Consider the following 15,821-nt stretch of genomic DNA (forward strand, 5'->3'; position numbering starts at 1 on the left):
TAAAAGGTAAGTCAGTTCGGCTGTTTAAAAAAAAGCCAATGTGTAATTAGCAAAGGCAGAATTTCAGCAGAACGTTGCATGTATGCTACATTCAAGAAACATATGATCAACCAGCTTCCACCGGAAAATTTAAACAGACATAAGTTATGGCTATATTCCTGTTCAAAAGAGTGACAAAGAAGCACAGGCAACCAAAAAAGATCTGTTACAGTGAAGACCTCTTCCGCATTAGATATACAGATGACTGAACTGAATCTCATGATTAGAGTCAGAAAAACGGATAGTCTTCACCCTGAGCACGATCTTGATTTTCTTTGCCTGCACATAGGATGGAATGAGGTTATATAAACAGAACCCAAACACAGAAAGAAAAATGAGGCCATCATACAAATGAGCATACCAAAACGAATCCTTCTTTTCTTTCGCTAATAACTCTTCAAAAGAAATGTCAGCAAAGTCAGTATCAGTGCTTTCCATCATCTCACCAGATTTGGCCTTCAACTCCATGGAAGCGCTAATTTCAAGCATCTTATTAAAGAAAAAGAGGGTTAAAAACATCAGCATAATCTACCACAATGGGTGCGATGAAAGCCATTACAGACTTCATCTAGTTAGGTAGAAGTGAAGGAAAGAAAAAGAACATTTAGGAAATTCTTGCTCATTTTATGGAGACAATTAAGAGAAAAATTTGAAAATTTTCGGCGTGCAAAGAAAAGGTTACTTCCGTGAAAAAATATAGGCATTTGAAATGTAGTTAGGTAAAAAGGGCAGTGGTGGGAGATAACTTCATTAACTATTAGTTGTCTACACAATCAACTTCTATAAGCAACTCCCAAGGTAACTAGGAAGAGTTTACCAGAACTAGGATAAAGCATTATCTAAAATGATAAAATTAAAACTACCTTCTTGTATGCCGGAGAGAGTTTAAGCTGTTGCTGAAGCCAATTATAAACAAATGCATCCTCTTCTAGTCTCTGTTGTTCTACTTCTAGCTTGTATATCTGAAACATCAAGCATTGATTCACTTATGGATCATGGATGTGAATGCAATACTTAATATCATTTTCCCGCTAAATCCAAAAGAAAAAAAAAAATCTGTGCCAACCTGCTTCCGAAGGCGGTCAAAGGAAGATCTGTCTGCCTTGAATAGTAGAGCCTTTGTTATGGTGAACTTGCGTTGGATGACATCAGCCCTGTCATAAAAAAAATCATTGAGTACCTCGAAAAACCAGAAACTATAGGGAAAATTATTATGTCAAAGTATGGCAGTGCTTATGAAAGTTCTCCATTTGGGAAATGAAGGTAAAAAGTCCAAAAACCATTCACATCTTTTACCGAAATCATCCACAAGTTGAAAATTACCGAATGGAAAATAAAGTCTAGGTTAGAAGAGGTTGCAACATACTAGGGAAATTCCACGATAGTGATTCCCAAACTATCAACATTTACAGAAGGAAAATGAAAGAAAACAAACATAAAAGACAAACTCAGTTTCCTCTAAATAATTTCGAACATACTTGTGCTGTAGCTCATTTCTAGCCTCAATCAAGCAATTAGCAAACTCTCCAACCTGTAACATGAGAAATACAATACGGATTATGACATTGAATTAATAATCATTCGACCATTCAATTTAAAAAAGAGAATTTGCCTCACAGTTTCATGCACTTTGAATCAGAAAGACCATGCAATTTAAATCAAATTCTGTGGAAATAAGCTCTTTTATATCTAGCTGTATAATGAGAAATTCTACCTCTCAAAGATAATTACATTATGACAATACAATTACAATATTTACAACGTATAACACATCCAAAAGAGGGAAATAGATGCATTTCATTGACATCAAACATCTGCAATGGTATGCTTCTTTTACTCACAACTAGATACTTTTTTGGATTTTGTGGGAGTGAGAGGGAAAGGGGGGGGGGGGGGGGGGGGGGGGGGGACCCCGTATTGTGATCCATTCACAGAAAGTCAATGCTGTTAGAGCTAGAGGCATGATATTCTGAAGTGTGATGTGCGAGACAAGGAAGAATGCCTCAACCTTCAGATAAACTCATTTTTCTTGTACAAAACCATCGGTGCCATATTTTTAAGCTGTAAAGAGATGGGCCAACAATGAAATAAAGCACACACTAAACACCCCTCCTCACCTTATGTGCTGGCCCCACAACCCTGAATCAAATGAGAACATCGCACATGCAGAAAAATGAGATTTTAATAAATGGTAGTTCCAAACAATTAAACAGAATCATCAAGGATTAACAAACTCGACACCAGGTTGGTGAAGTGTTCGCATCTCTGTTTCAAGAAATGCCCTAGAACCATCAATTCTCATATATTAAGCTGTCAGGGAGTTGCCAGCAGCGTATCGCCAGTACATTCTAACACTTATAGTAAGAGCACCAAAGTTGCATAGAATAGAGATGCCAAAATTTGTTTCAAGCAATTCATTTAAGTAAAAAAATAATTAGATTTTTTAAAAAAATATCATGGACCAAATCTTCTGCATCTAATTACTCTTGTTTTCTGCTGCAGAGGACTTAAAAAAACCTTCTAAAGTCACAACCAGTACACAAGTATGTTACCAGCAGTCAAAGTTACCAGTTCCCTAGGAAGAACCTGAGTTTTCATCAAACTGTGAGCGACCCAAACATGAGGCCTGATAAACTGATATCTACCTCAGACGTGAGTCTATCTAATAAATCCTTCAGAAGTTCTCATTGAGCCAAGCCTCAATGTGTTAGGCTTGTAAAGCTTTAGAAACACTGTCATTAAATTAAGTCACACAGGCATAAGGCATTTATCTTAGATTTATTATTTAAGCCGTGACTAAAAACCCAAGTTACAAAAGATGGAGATTCGAGAATGTTCCATGAGAGAGACAGAGAGATAGACCACATGAAACATTTTAAAAGCTCAAAAAAGGAGAGAAAAATGAAACATAGAATAGACTATTTTTCCAGCTGAAAGCTTGCTTTAAGACCTCCTCATTGGCCAAAAAAGGAAAGGGCAAAAAAAAAAAGCAGATAAACACAACTTCACTGGGTGGCATCTGCAACTGCTGGCAGCAATGAGACCGATTCTATCCAATGATACAGAGATATATCCCAGGGCACTTTTAAGATCACAGACCCAAATACGTTCGATAAATATGCCACCACCTAACTCAAACTAAAAATAAAGGCCTTGATACCATCTCATACAAGACACGTAACTACCATCCCAGTCTCTGCCTGGCCATACACCATTTCAAGCAATAAGTTGAAAGGCCTCTTATTTATTTCTCTCACATTATGACGCTCTAATTCTTATTCATTTGATTGAAAATAATACTCGAGGTGCATTAACGACCCATCTGGTTGAAATTTTTATCCCATGTATCAAGCTGTTTGCAAGGGCCAATTTAATCCTCTTCCCCAAGGATCTACCGTCCATCCAGAAACAGCTCATGATCTTTGCCTCTTTGGACCGTGAGAAATATCTCTATTCCAGTTTTAGTAAATCATAGAACAACATGTTAACCCAACAAACTATACGAGAAGTCCCTTTTTTATTACTGTATTTGACATTGGCAGAGAGGCCAACACACAAACCCACACCAACCCATCATTGCACGTACATAACAATCATTCAATACTCTTAAAAATAAAAATTCCACAACCATTGCATACAAAAACGAATGTATTCAAACGAAGATTAAAAATTCGAACTTGTAAGAACACATTGGCTAGAAAATAAAAAACCTGTGCCAGCGTTAGTCCCCTGGTCTCATTGCACTTCACAAGCTCATCGTACTGCTGCTTGATCCTCCTCTGCATACCACTACTTGAAGATGTAAACGGATACAGGCATACCAAGTCATTCTTGACCTGGTAACCCGAATCCGAATTTTTTCTCTCTACGCACCTCTCTTCGCCATCCATTTCAGCTTGCAAATTCGAACTTTTCTTCTTGGCCCTTTTCTTCTTCTTCTTCTTCTTCACCCTCAGATCCTCAACCGACTCAACCCCATTCTCGGCCGAGCCCGACCCGTTTGGATCCGGGTTACCACTCTTTTCTTCGCCAAACAAACACTCCCATTTCGGGGAATCAGATGGCAAGATCTCCAAAAGCAGCGAATGGGTCAGATGGGTCGGGTCATTTTCACGGGTTTCATGGGTGTTATCCACAGTTTCAACCGAAGAACGCTCCAATCTCAACGGGTCGTTCTGAATTGGCTTCTGGATATGTTCCTCTTCTAGCTTCTGCTCGGTTTTCCTAAATCTTTTATACATAGAGTAAGAGAAAATGAATAGAAAGAAGGTGAAGAAAAAGACCAAGAAGCATAAGTAGAACATGGATTCGTGTATTTGCGAGTAATAATTGTCCATTGCAAACAAAAGAAAAGGCTCAACATTTAAACAGAAACGAATATATAGCCGCCATTGAAGCACGTCATTGAGAGAGAGAAAGAGAGGAATCTGTGTGTGGTGTTGGATATGTTTCGAACTTTTAAGATATTATGCGCGTGAGGGAGGGTTTAAACGGAGACTGGAAAATATGTTCCTAGTAAGTACTCTGATACGAAGGTTCTGCGTTGGATACGGATACTTCCTTCCATCCCAGGATGTTTATCTCAAATGAAAAAGATTGTGCTAGTGTGGCGGTGGGATATTGGCACTTTTTCTTTTTTTTGTTTTTTATCTTTTTCCATTGACAGCCGACTGATTTACAGCTGTTGTTTTGTGCGAAATATGCAAGCACGCTGGTCAATCTCAATCATCTGTGTTTTTTCTTCATATTAAAAAAAAAATGTTCCTTATTATTTAATTAATAATAAAAATTGGTTTTTTTTTTTTGACATAAAAAATTGGATTCATGTGCTGCTTTGTCTATGTTTTTTTTGGATAGATTAATTAATTATATGATCTTTCCCATCAAATATATGATGTTGGCTCCATATAAAACAACCTATTGGCAGTTGGGAGAATTTCTGAAACCTCCCCTTCTACCCTTCTATGATTCTTTTATGCATTTTTTAAATTTCTGACTTTTGCTAAGGTTTTCATAAATTTGCAATTAATTTATTTTGCTCGAACTTTTGTTGAATATTTTTTTATGACACACTTTTGACATTGGGGTCAATGTCATTCATATATGGACCAATCAGTAGTAGTTGGTACTAGGCACTGAAGTACCACATCAGTCATCTAATTAAAAAATAAAAATAAAAATACTAGAAATTTAAAGATTATTAAAAGCCCAAGAATAAAAGCATCAAAAAGTCAGAAATATTATAGAATCAAAAAGAGAAAATACTTAAAAATTAAAAACGATTGAAAATTTAAAAAAAAAAAAATGAAAGGAAAGAACAGGCTTATGAAATTAAACTTTCTTGGTGCTAAAAAGTAACCTCTTCTCTGACTTGATTAGTTTATTTGAATGGTGAGATGAGATGAGATAATTTTAGACGAATTAAATAAAATATTATTAAAATATTATTTTTTAATATTATTATTATTTTCAAATTTAAAAAAATTAAATTATTTATTATATTTTATACGAGAATTTGATAAAATTTTAATAATAAATTGAGAATATTTCTATATCCAAACGTACTCAGTAGTTGGATTTCTTCCCAATATTAAATGCAATTACTTTTTGGTTAATAAATGTTCTTCTTATAGAAGTTACGTATGAGCAAGTCTGTGTATGGACAGTCAATGTGACTTTCCTACGACACAAACAGGCTAGCTAGGTCTAATTGCAGTGAGAAAGGAAGAAGCAATTTCTTAGTAAGAGGTCTCGGAGGAATTTAGGCGGCTCCATCTTGGGTTAACAACCCCTAATCACCCTTAAAAAATCTTGTTAATATTATTTACTCTTGATCTTATAAAACCAGGAAGTCTTATTTTTCCTCACTGGTTCCATCACCATTCACCAGTTTGATTCTTTCCAGCATTCTACACTCTCATTGGTTGATTGCATGCATTTTCCACCCATGTTAGACCTTTGATGGATATCTTTGATATGGGAGATGCCTCAATAATGAAGTTCCTGACTTTCAAAGTGAAAAAGGCTTAGAAATTTCGTTGTACTTTGGAAGTCTAAGAAAATGAAAAGGGGACTATCTACATTGAAGCAGGATGCAGTTTACTACATATGGGTGCAAGTTTATTACCTATACTCCAAATCAAAGGCCCCAGGCCCCCAATCATCATCAATTTTCTCAAACTTGTAGCTAAATTCAATCGAGGATCTTACAATGCAGTTATTTGTATGAATTCAATGCATGCAGAAACGAGAGCATCATCACAAATAAAATGTGAGAAACAGTTCAAGGGTCTACTGTAAAAATAAAAAAAAAAAAAAAAAAAAAAAAAAAAAAAAAAAAAAACACAGAATCCGTTAAGCTTCATAACGTTATTGTTATTGTTTTCAAAACCTTTCTTGCTGAAAAAACAATGAAACAATTGCTTCCAAGAAAGGTATAAGGAAATTCAAATACATCATTACTGAAATTCAAATACACATTACTGGAACCAGAGGCTTCCAGATTCTGAAACTAAAAATTTGCACATGGACTCTGATTAGTATCATCTCAATGTGCCTCGACTGACTCTTTCTCCCCTACCGCAAATAACTTGCAAGCCACCAAACAAAACAATGGCTGGTATATACATATAGCTTATCCATAATCATTTTAACAATCTGTATAGGCTTTCAACCAGATGGTGTGTTGTATATTTGTACAACTTCACCTTGGAAAAGCCAAAATGAATGGTCATGATGATCTGGACGTGTAGTTGATTTACCCAAAAATAGATGAACTGGACACGACGTATTAAATTAGGGACCCTTATCTTATTAAATTCAGCTGCAAACAGCCTCCACAGAGAGCTTCTTCATGACATTTGGGCATGGATCTCCTCCAAAAATTTCCGGTGCTACAGTTACCGAGCAGGAGCTCTGCCCTACACAACTCTGCATGTAGTAGTCATTGTTTAATATTTATCCATCGATGATGGGAAAAAGGACAGAAGTAAAAGAACCAGATATGAAAGCATAAAAAAGGAGCACAGGGAAAATGTACGGTTGGCTAGCAGATTTTAGCCTAGCATTATAACTAGGCCCAGTGGGAGCATTTTCCAAGATCAGAAGTAGAAGCATGCATCTATTTTTGTTTGGATCGGTAAACAAAATTGCATCGATCAAAAGAGTAGGCAATAGCCCAAGTATATGGGACATATACAAGAGCAACACCTAAGTATGCGTCTATTATAGCATGCTCTTGCAAATATAATGCTTTTGATGAACAGAGCAGACCATTTCTCAAATCAATAACACCCAACAACAAAGTTTGAGGCTAAGTTACAGATAAGCTTATTAGTTAGAGATAAGTAATGAAAGATGCTAGTAATACCCTTTGAAAAGCGTCGTATGATTTGTGGGCATGACAGCTTCCTTCCCGGAAGCTTCCGCAAACCCCTTCCGGTGTCCCAAAGCTAGCGAACTTTATTGATGATATTTTCTGCCCAGGGCCACACCATAAATGGGCTTTAGGTCTCAGCGGTTTGTTGACTTTGCCTGACGCTTGCATCTGCCAATTCATGAGGGTTGGCTGCCACTCGAAGATATTAGCACAGACACTATCTATTTCCCTTCTAACCAGAAAGATCCCATTTGGGTCTCCACCCCATTCTTCAAAAACAACCAGCAGATTCCCGGTCGGGTTTAGCCATGAATGAGGAACATGATACCTGAAATTGTTAGCCATTTTTCAGTTTGTCCAAAATTCCTTACCAGCATAACAAAGTTCCAAATGAATGGAGGTTTTTTTTCTCTCTTACCATCTTTGAGAAGCCTCCCCACAATTGCTTAAGCACTTCTTCTCATTATATGTTCCAGCATAATTACATTCACTACAGGTACCAGATGCTTTATATGCAGGCCAGTAGCGGCCAAGACTCTGTCCATTTATCCACACTTGACCTTTACCCATGCTGCCCATGTCCAAGGCTAATGGGGTGTTTCCAGCAGGTGCATTGAACATAGTCTGAAATATTACAGGACATCAAGTCTAATCTTAACAGAAAAGTGCTGCTTAAAAGGATGTACTTTGATTCACGTTCTCATTATATGAAATCATGTTCAATATAGACTTGATAATAGATTTCTACCGTAATTTCTTTCTCCAATACAATATTAGAAATCTGTACACCCCTGGCTTCAATGCAAACAGATCTTATGTTTCTGTTTTAAGAACTAAAACCAAAATGCTCGGACAAAAAAAAAAAAAAAAACCACTTACGAGAAAGTGCCACATCAAGGACAATGCAATTACCCAACTAAATATAGTTTGATGTAACAATGCCCAAGCAACAGCTGACACTCACATATCTTTCTTTTGCAACCTCACAGGAATAACAAGAAGTGTTGGTGGGGATTTAAGAAACTCACTTTGTACCACATTAGAGGCTGCCTTCGGGCCACAAAAGACCCCTCAACCCACTCGACTGAAGAACTCCCGCTGAGTGAATGAAGACTCAATGCTTCTCCTTCAAGACCAATCTGATGGGGGAAAATGCAACTCAAATGAGTCTGTAAAATTTCAGATAAAGAAGGGGGTATATATGCTTGAAACCAAACCTTGTAAGACCACTTCTGCCACGACAAGTCTCTTCTCCCCTCATTGAGTCCATTCAATGTAATTGGGCCAAGAACACCAGCATTCCAAGTCTCAAAATGTGGACCAACATTCTGAGCTTACATCAGACAGCAGAAAGAATAATACAGTCAAATTTAAAATGCCATGGAAATTCTTAAAGAAAACTAGAGGAATGAATGCATCTGTGTGTGTGTGTGTGTGTGTGTGAGAGAGAGAGAGAGAGAGAAAGAGAGAGAGAGAGCACAGACCGGGAGACCAACAGCAACACTTAGGAGTGAGATTTTGTTAATACCAGCTCTCAGCATCACATTCTCACTAAATGTTAGTTTTGGAAATTCTAAACTTCCATAGGCAGTTCCTGATAAATTAATAAAGAAACATGTCAAGAGATACTGATTGAAGTCATAAGATAAAATGTTGAATCATTCCAGTGGCCGCAGGAAGTTAATACCCATAGAAATTGGTTAAAGAAAGCCCTGAAACTTGCAACATGCTGCCTACCTGATAGTCTACCATTGATGAAAACATGCAAGGCATGGCCAGCAGACAAAACTGTAAGAACAGGATACTTTCCGCTCTTCAGGAATTCTTCATTGGCCTCGATCTTAACACTGGGGATTATGGTATGTGAAATTTAGAAAATATTTCATGAAAGAAATGCACAACTGAAAAAATGAAACCATGCATAGTTTTAGGTCACTCACTCTGTTGAGTACCACAAATAGTCAGAAGCATCTCTTGTTGTATTTATCTGCTCCAACAACCCAACTGCCGTGAATTTAGCATCATCATAAGAGGATGTCTCTTCATCGTATGCCTGCCAAGAGAATCCTCCATGAACAGGAACACGAACCATCTTCATCTGTGCACTTTGGGCACCGACCTGTAAATAAATTTTAGTACATCTTGTCAAATTTTTGTTCCCTGGGAAACTTTAAAGGGATAAATGCTCTTGTTTCTTTAAAAATGTGAGGAAGAATATTTTACAGAATTCAAAAACCACAATACATTTAGATTCTAAACATGATTAGCATGTGAAAATGTCTCCATGTCACAATATTTCTATAGAAAAGATTCATAAAAATTATAACATGCATGATAGAACTGAAGTATGTATAAATCGCAAAACTTATCTCAATGTAACCTGCCTACAGTTGGGTAAAAATTAATCCTGACAATCACGCCTAATGAAGTTCAGCTGAGAGAGAAAGCGGGAGAGAGAGATTCAATTTATCATAAAGTCCTTTTCTCACCCTAGCAGTGTTGTATACAGTGTTCTTGCAGTCTGGAAGAATGCTGATGGACCAAGGAGGCAAATTGTAATGCAAATCCCCAAAAGCCACTTTTGCAAAAGATCTTGGATTGTAATTTGCAAGAAATGCAGCGCAAGCTCCAGACTTTGACCTGAATACATGAGCCTATAAGAAAATAAAATAAAAAAATTAGGAGTAAGCTCTAGGTACACAGTACTCTAAAGTCGAATTGATGATTCTTAGAGAACTGAAGTTAGCTTAACCTCTTGATAATTTCCAAGTGGTGTCACTGAGGGATCTCCAGATACTAAAGCTGGTTCACACAGCTTTATGGCTCTATGTAAATCTTTCAAATGGCCCCATTTAGGCTGTCTCAAAAGTCCTGCATAGAGAGAGAAAATGGCAACCTTCAAATTCATGCAGAAACTGATTCTTCGCCGACTTGACTGTCAGTTAGTTCACCCGTGGGGGAGGGGGAAGGACCCACCAGATGAAGGGGTATGGATCTATCCAAAATTTTGTAGCCATATCATAGTAATGTCTTCAACTATCCCAATCTTCCTAAAATGATAAATGATTCTATGGCCAAAGGCTTATGAAAAAAACTATATCTAGGTCATTTTTGTCAACCTTTGGCTTATTATAAAGGAAAATCCTACTTAGCCCCCTCAATGTTACTGCTTGAATATTTATTTTTATTTTTTACTTAATGATTAAGGAAGTGATTATTAGTGAAATTGTATATTTTTTTAATTTTTTCTTAATGGTTAAGGATGTTAAAAAAATATTTACAAAAAAATGATAAAAAAAAAAAAAACAAACTACACATTTGTGCTAGCGGTACGCCCAGCGGTAAGTGTTGGGCGGCCCGCTAGCAGCACCCTATTATAAATTCATGCTTTTTATCTTAACTATAAAAAAAGGCATTCATTTTGCTTACAAGAGATATTGTTTCACCTATTAAAATGCCATTCAGCTCATTACTATATTGTCAGCACAAACACAGCACAAAATATGGTAAAGTGACAGCAGCAGCCATTTCACCATGATTTGGCAGATGGCACTTTGTGTCAGTTTGAAAACTGATCAAGTAGTAAATAAAAAACAAATTGGACAGTAAAATTATATCCGCATAATATGAATGGAAACAATTACGAAACTTGTAAGTTCTAATGGTTCTATACTCAAATTACACAAATGGAATAGTTATTAATGATATCTGTGGTTCAAATTCCATTGCCCATTACCATATTCATCAAGAGGAGCGTCATAATCATAACTAGTAGTGATGAAAGGACCACCAGCAGTTCGACCAAAATTTGTTCCCCCGTGATACTGGAATAATGAAAACAAAAAAATAAAGATCAGTTCAGTGAGTTGAATTATTCAGGCAATTGGATCCACTCCGTACAAGCAATGAAGTTACCATATAATAATTAATAAATGATCCCCCCTTCTGTATAAACCTTGCAACTGAAAATGCCAAGTCTTCAGCTGGTCGATAAGGAACTGGACCTCCAAACTCAGTAAACCTGTACACATGACAGAAAATGAAAGGATAAGCATCCAGAAAATATTCTATGGTATTTTATAACCTTTGGTTCTTGGTCAGCACCAGAAGGATGAGAAATTGATCTATTCAACAGAGAAAAAATATGGTGCTCAATTCAAGATAGAAGCATGCAGAGTTACCAGCCAGTCCAGGCTTCTGTCCACATTTTGGGTTTATAAGCTTTGTTAGGAGAGAAGTAGTCGCAGTAGAAACCATTGCAAGTGTTTATCTGTTTGGATAGATAAAACAAATTAGAAATATAGGAAAAGACAAGAAATGAGAGTGGAACACAAAGCAGTTATACAACTATGGTTCCAGCTAAATATTCATGATTTGCACAAAGTGTATTATTGATGCAATACGGCTTTTAACTTTTCCAAGCAAGGAAAGGGTACAAGATTCTTCGTATGATCCGCTAGCTATGAAAGTTGAGATGTGTGCGTGTGTATGTGTGTGAATTACCAATTAGAAAACATAGTCATCAACTGGCCATTAAAAAGTTCAATTTTCAAAGGAAATAAATAATGACAACAGTAACAGAGAAAAAAAATAGCAAAGTTCAGCCATGTGCATTGAGGAATAATTATTCATTTCATCCATGAGCAACATGGGGACAGCACACTGTTAAGTAGCAACCCCACCGATGATGAGGGAACATAACATGCAAACCATCAAGAGTGAATTTAGTGAACGTGCTAAGAAAGAGGTAGAAAGAGAGCTTGGCTGCGCTTACAATAGGATCAGGGGCATCATCTTGCTTGCACATGACCCATGGGACACCGGTGCCAAGCCCCACAGCCATTTGGGCTGCCCATTTGGTGTAAGCTTGACCAGGTGCGCCAATTTCGTACTCCATAGGTCCATATTCATTTTCAATCTGTAACAAAAATTTGCAGAGAAAGATATTTCTCCTAGTTTAATACTTCATAATATGAGAAAATAAAAGTTAGAAAGTCTGACTTGGATTCAATTAGGAAAAAACGTTGCATTTCGTTGGGTCAAAGGAAAGAACATAATGTGGAGCCGGGGAGCTATGCGAACCTGGGATAGAATAATTGGACCACCTTGAGACTCATACAGCCTTTCAGCTTTCATCATATTGACAATCTTCTCTGTGAATTTATGCATTTGAACCTTCATTAAAGCAGATAAAAATCAGGTTCAGTAAAGCAAATATCACAACAACGCAAACAGAAATAAATGAGATCCATGAAGGAATTTCAGATGTAGTATTCAGAAGTTTCTCACCTTGAAAGGCCCATTGTCTGTTCTGAAATTGATACCTGGAATGTACTTCAGCCAAACGGGGAATCCCCTGAAAAAAAAAATAAAAACAATAAAAATTCTGCTTAATTTTCAGTATTTTAGAGTAAATCGTGATAATTTAGTATTACCCAAAGTTCCACTCAGCACAAACATAAGGACCGATCCTTAGATGAACATAAAGGCCGGCTTGCTTCACCAACTTTACAAACTTAACCAGATCATAGTTCCCCTCAAAGTAATACTACAACAAATAAGAACTGTAAGTGAAATAATTAAAACATACAAATGCACATAGAACTGAAAGCGCAGAAAAGAGAAGAATGCCACTACTATACAGTACTTGGCCGGGTGAAGGCTCATGCCCATTCCAGAAAACGTAAGTCTGTATCACATCCAACCCCCCTTCCTTTGCCTTCTGAATAAGATCTGGCCACATCTGTAAGAACCCAAAAAGGAATCAAACTTAAAAATACAAGCTAAACCCGGAAAAGCCTTTTAAAGAAAATACAACGAAAAATCTAAAAAAAAAAAAAAAGATGCAAATTTTAGAGGTACCCAGTTGAAGAAAACCAAAACAAAAAGAAAAGAAAAGGAGAGAAAAACATGAAAATCAAAGAAACCCGGTAAGTGTGAAGTAGTACCTCGGGGGAGCTTCTTGGGTAGTGGATGGATCCGGAAATGAGAATCCTTCTTTGCCCATTAATGGTGATAGCCTTAGAGTCATAGGACACAGAGGCTTTACCAGAACCAACCCATAAACCAAACAAAAACACCATTATAACATCCCACATTACAAGCTTCGAGGACATGGTGACTACGAAAAAGCAATGACTCTTCTTGTTATTCTTTGTTTCTCTCCGCACCTTATTCTAAGCTTTTTTTCAATAAAGATGGAGAGAGAAAGATAAGGGCACAAAACCAGCTGGTTTACCGTTTATGACTTCCTCAGCTCCTGTCTTCGGATTTATTTTCCTTTCCTACGAGAAAACAGAGAATTTTCACACTGATACTGCTACTGACCTTCACACTAATGAAGGTGCGATCTGTTTACAACTTGGCAAAAATGAAGTGCTTTCTGGCCGCTTTTAAACATTCAAGAGTGGGCAGCCTGAAAGTGAAAGTGGGACCCACTTTCGAAGGTGCTTTGGAAGGAGTTTTTCGGCCTTTCCTACTTTTTTTTTTTTTTTTTCCTTTTTTTTTTCGTTTTTTATATTTTTGGACTTACTCCAATGACGCGGAACCATGTCCAATGTACTTAATTTTTTCTTTTTTTCTCGTAATTATTTTTTTTAAATATTATTTCTTTAATATGAGCAAAAGCTACTCAAGTTCAAAGTTCTGTTTGGCTGTTTGTAAAAAGTAAACAAAATAAACAGAGGTATTCTCGAGAAATCAAAACACAAAGATTCCCTCGACCTAATCCCAAAATACTGGCTTCCAACTTCACCGGCCGGAATATAAAAATTGAGGTGCCGCCATTCAGGCGCTTAATTATTATAAAGAAACATCAATTCTCGGTAACGACGTTTCAATGCGGTTGTTTCGAAGCTACGCTACGCTTTGAAAAAGGAATCCAATATTACCCATTTCTCACGGACTCATTTTAACTACTTTGGACATCGCTTCAAGTTGTACGGACTCATTGTCTCTTCCTTCTTAACGTGGGTTCCATATTTAAGTTCTGCTATATATATATATATATATATATATAGTAACTTTGGTGTATTCTACACTCTACTGATATGATTGGTTAAAAATAATTATTTTATATTAAAAAAAATGATACAACTAATCACATTAATAGAATACGTAAGGACGAAATAAAAGTGATTGCATATAGAGTTTTTGTTCGAATTTATTCACTTTTTTTAAAAAAATTATACAGAACTTACGCATTCTATGACTGTAAATATCATTTCTTATATTTTAAATAAATGTGCAACAAGGAATATTAAGTAAAGGCTCTAGTCAAGATCTTTTTGATCATTTGACAACACATTTATTTCTTATTAAGAAAATTAAGGATGAATACTCCCTCCTCCTGTATAAAAAAATATATATATAAAGACTCTAAATAGATAAGTCTCGAACAAATCATTTATAAAAAAGTGAGTTTACTAAAAAAAATAATTTTTTTTTTATATTTTTCCAATGTGAAATCTATTTTTTTTCAAAGATTTAGACGAAATTTATTTATTTAAGATTTATACAAATTATTTTTCAAGTGAATTAAGTGTGCTTTTTTTAATTTTTTTAATTATTAATTTGTACACAATAATTAGTCACTAAGGGAGTGTTGGCATCAGATAAGGTGCTTCGTTCATCAATAATGGTCCGTAGCCTATAAGTAATTGATTACGACGAATATCCAACTTTCCAGCCACGAGGGTTTTCCTTGTGAGGACCACTTTATAATTTAATGCTCGATACAAATTCAATTTTTAACATATTTATATCAGTTATAAAAAATAAAAATAAAAATAAAAAAATAAAAAAAAAACATATTTATATCATATTTATTTTATTGCATATTTCAACATCCTATCAATTTTAACACATATTACACGTTGTTGTGTATTTTTTGTTATGATCCGAGTGTGAGTGATGATGTGGATAATCCAATAATTGTATTTTATTTTTTTAATAAAAATAATATATCGAATAACTATTATGAAATAAATTACAAGATTTGAGCAATCTTCTTGATCACGGGATATTGTTAATAAATTATAAAAATCCAATTAAGTATTTATTGTAATTATTTCCAATATAGAATATTGACTTAATCATTGACCTATTTGTGATTTGCAAGGCATACATACAATAGTAAATACTGTTAATTAAGCAAACAATAATGCCTGCAATAATCAAAGTAATTTGCAAGGGATTGCTTTCCCATTATGATTTAGAGATATTATATATATATATATATATATATATATATTTTGTAACCTTTATCAATCCCAAAACCCTGCTATCCTGCAAGTTGCAATCCAGATCTTAAAAATATGATCATTGATTGTGTATTAATTTTCTTGAGAAATATAAGCACGTACGTACGTCGTGTTTTATCCACGTGTATTAATAGGGAAATTAT

At 35.7% G+C, this 15,821-nt stretch overlaps 2 protein-coding genes across 2 annotated transcripts; both read right to left on the reverse strand.

The window, feature by feature from the left end:
• On the reverse strand, positions 1-4,640 carry LOC121260466. The gene is made up of 6 exons (XM_041162349.1): positions 3,750-4,640; positions 1,518-1,570; positions 1,106-1,193; positions 903-1,001; positions 401-528; positions 1-318 (listed from the first exon to the last, which is right to left on the reverse strand). The coding sequence occupies exons 1-6, from the start codon at positions 4,374-4,376 to the stop codon at positions 288-290; spliced, it is 1,026 nt and encodes a 341-aa protein (XP_041018283.1). The 5' UTR covers positions 4,377-4,640; the 3' UTR covers positions 1-287.
• Positions 4,641-6,476: 1,836 nt separating this feature from the next.
• Positions 6,477-13,714, reverse strand: LOC121258073 (beta-galactosidase 1). The gene is made up of 19 exons (XM_041159422.1): positions 13,366-13,714; positions 13,065-13,160; positions 12,853-12,965; positions 12,707-12,773; positions 12,500-12,592; positions 12,192-12,335; positions 11,599-11,687; positions 11,333-11,438; positions 11,154-11,241; positions 10,170-10,288; positions 9,907-10,071; positions 9,358-9,536; positions 9,155-9,264; positions 8,902-9,011; positions 8,635-8,745; positions 8,446-8,556; positions 7,836-8,041; positions 7,409-7,745; positions 6,477-6,969 (listed from the first exon to the last, which is right to left on the reverse strand). Exons 1-19 carry the CDS (start codon positions 13,531-13,533, stop codon positions 6,859-6,861), a joined length of 2,523 nt encoding a protein of 840 aa, XP_041015356.1. The 5' UTR covers positions 13,534-13,714; the 3' UTR covers positions 6,477-6,858.
• Between the last annotated feature and the right edge of the window lie 2,107 nt (positions 13,715-15,821).

Source organism: Juglans microcarpa x Juglans regia, chromosome 1D, assembly GCF_004785595.1.
Source record: "Juglans microcarpa x Juglans regia isolate MS1-56 chromosome 1D, Jm3101_v1.0, whole genome shotgun sequence".
Taxonomy (NCBI): Eukaryota; Viridiplantae; Streptophyta; class Magnoliopsida; order Fagales; family Juglandaceae; genus Juglans; species Juglans microcarpa x Juglans regia.

What these genes read in the sequence shown, in the direction of transcription:
- LOC121260466 (XM_041162349.1), bottom strand. Translation starts at nt 4,376, where the DNA reads ATGGACAATTATTACTCGCAAATACACGAATCCATGTTCTACTTATGC. An exon ending in GGGGACTAACGCTGGCACAG is followed by an intron (nt 1,571 to 3,749) that starts GTTTTTTATTTT and finishes CTCATGTTACAG; the next exon opens with GTTGGAGAGTTTGCTAATTG. An exon ending in TCTCTCCGGCATACAAGAAG is followed by an intron (nt 529 to 902) that starts GTAGTTTTAATT and finishes TTCTTTAATAAG; the next exon opens with ATGCTTGAAATTAGCGCTTC.
- LOC121258073 (XM_041159422.1), bottom strand. Translation starts at nt 13,533, where the DNA reads ATGTCCTCGAAGCTTGTAATGTGGGATGTTATAATGGTGTTTTTGTTT. An exon ending in ACCCAAGAAGCTCCCCCGAG is followed by an intron (nt 13,161 to 13,365) that starts GTACTACTTCAC and finishes GGGTTCTTACAG; the next exon opens with ATGTGGCCAGATCTTATTCA. An exon ending in GGCAGAAGTGGTCTTACAAG is followed by an intron (nt 8,557 to 8,634) that starts GTTTGGTTTCAA and finishes TTCCCCCATCAG; the next exon opens with ATTGGTCTTGAAGGAGAAGC.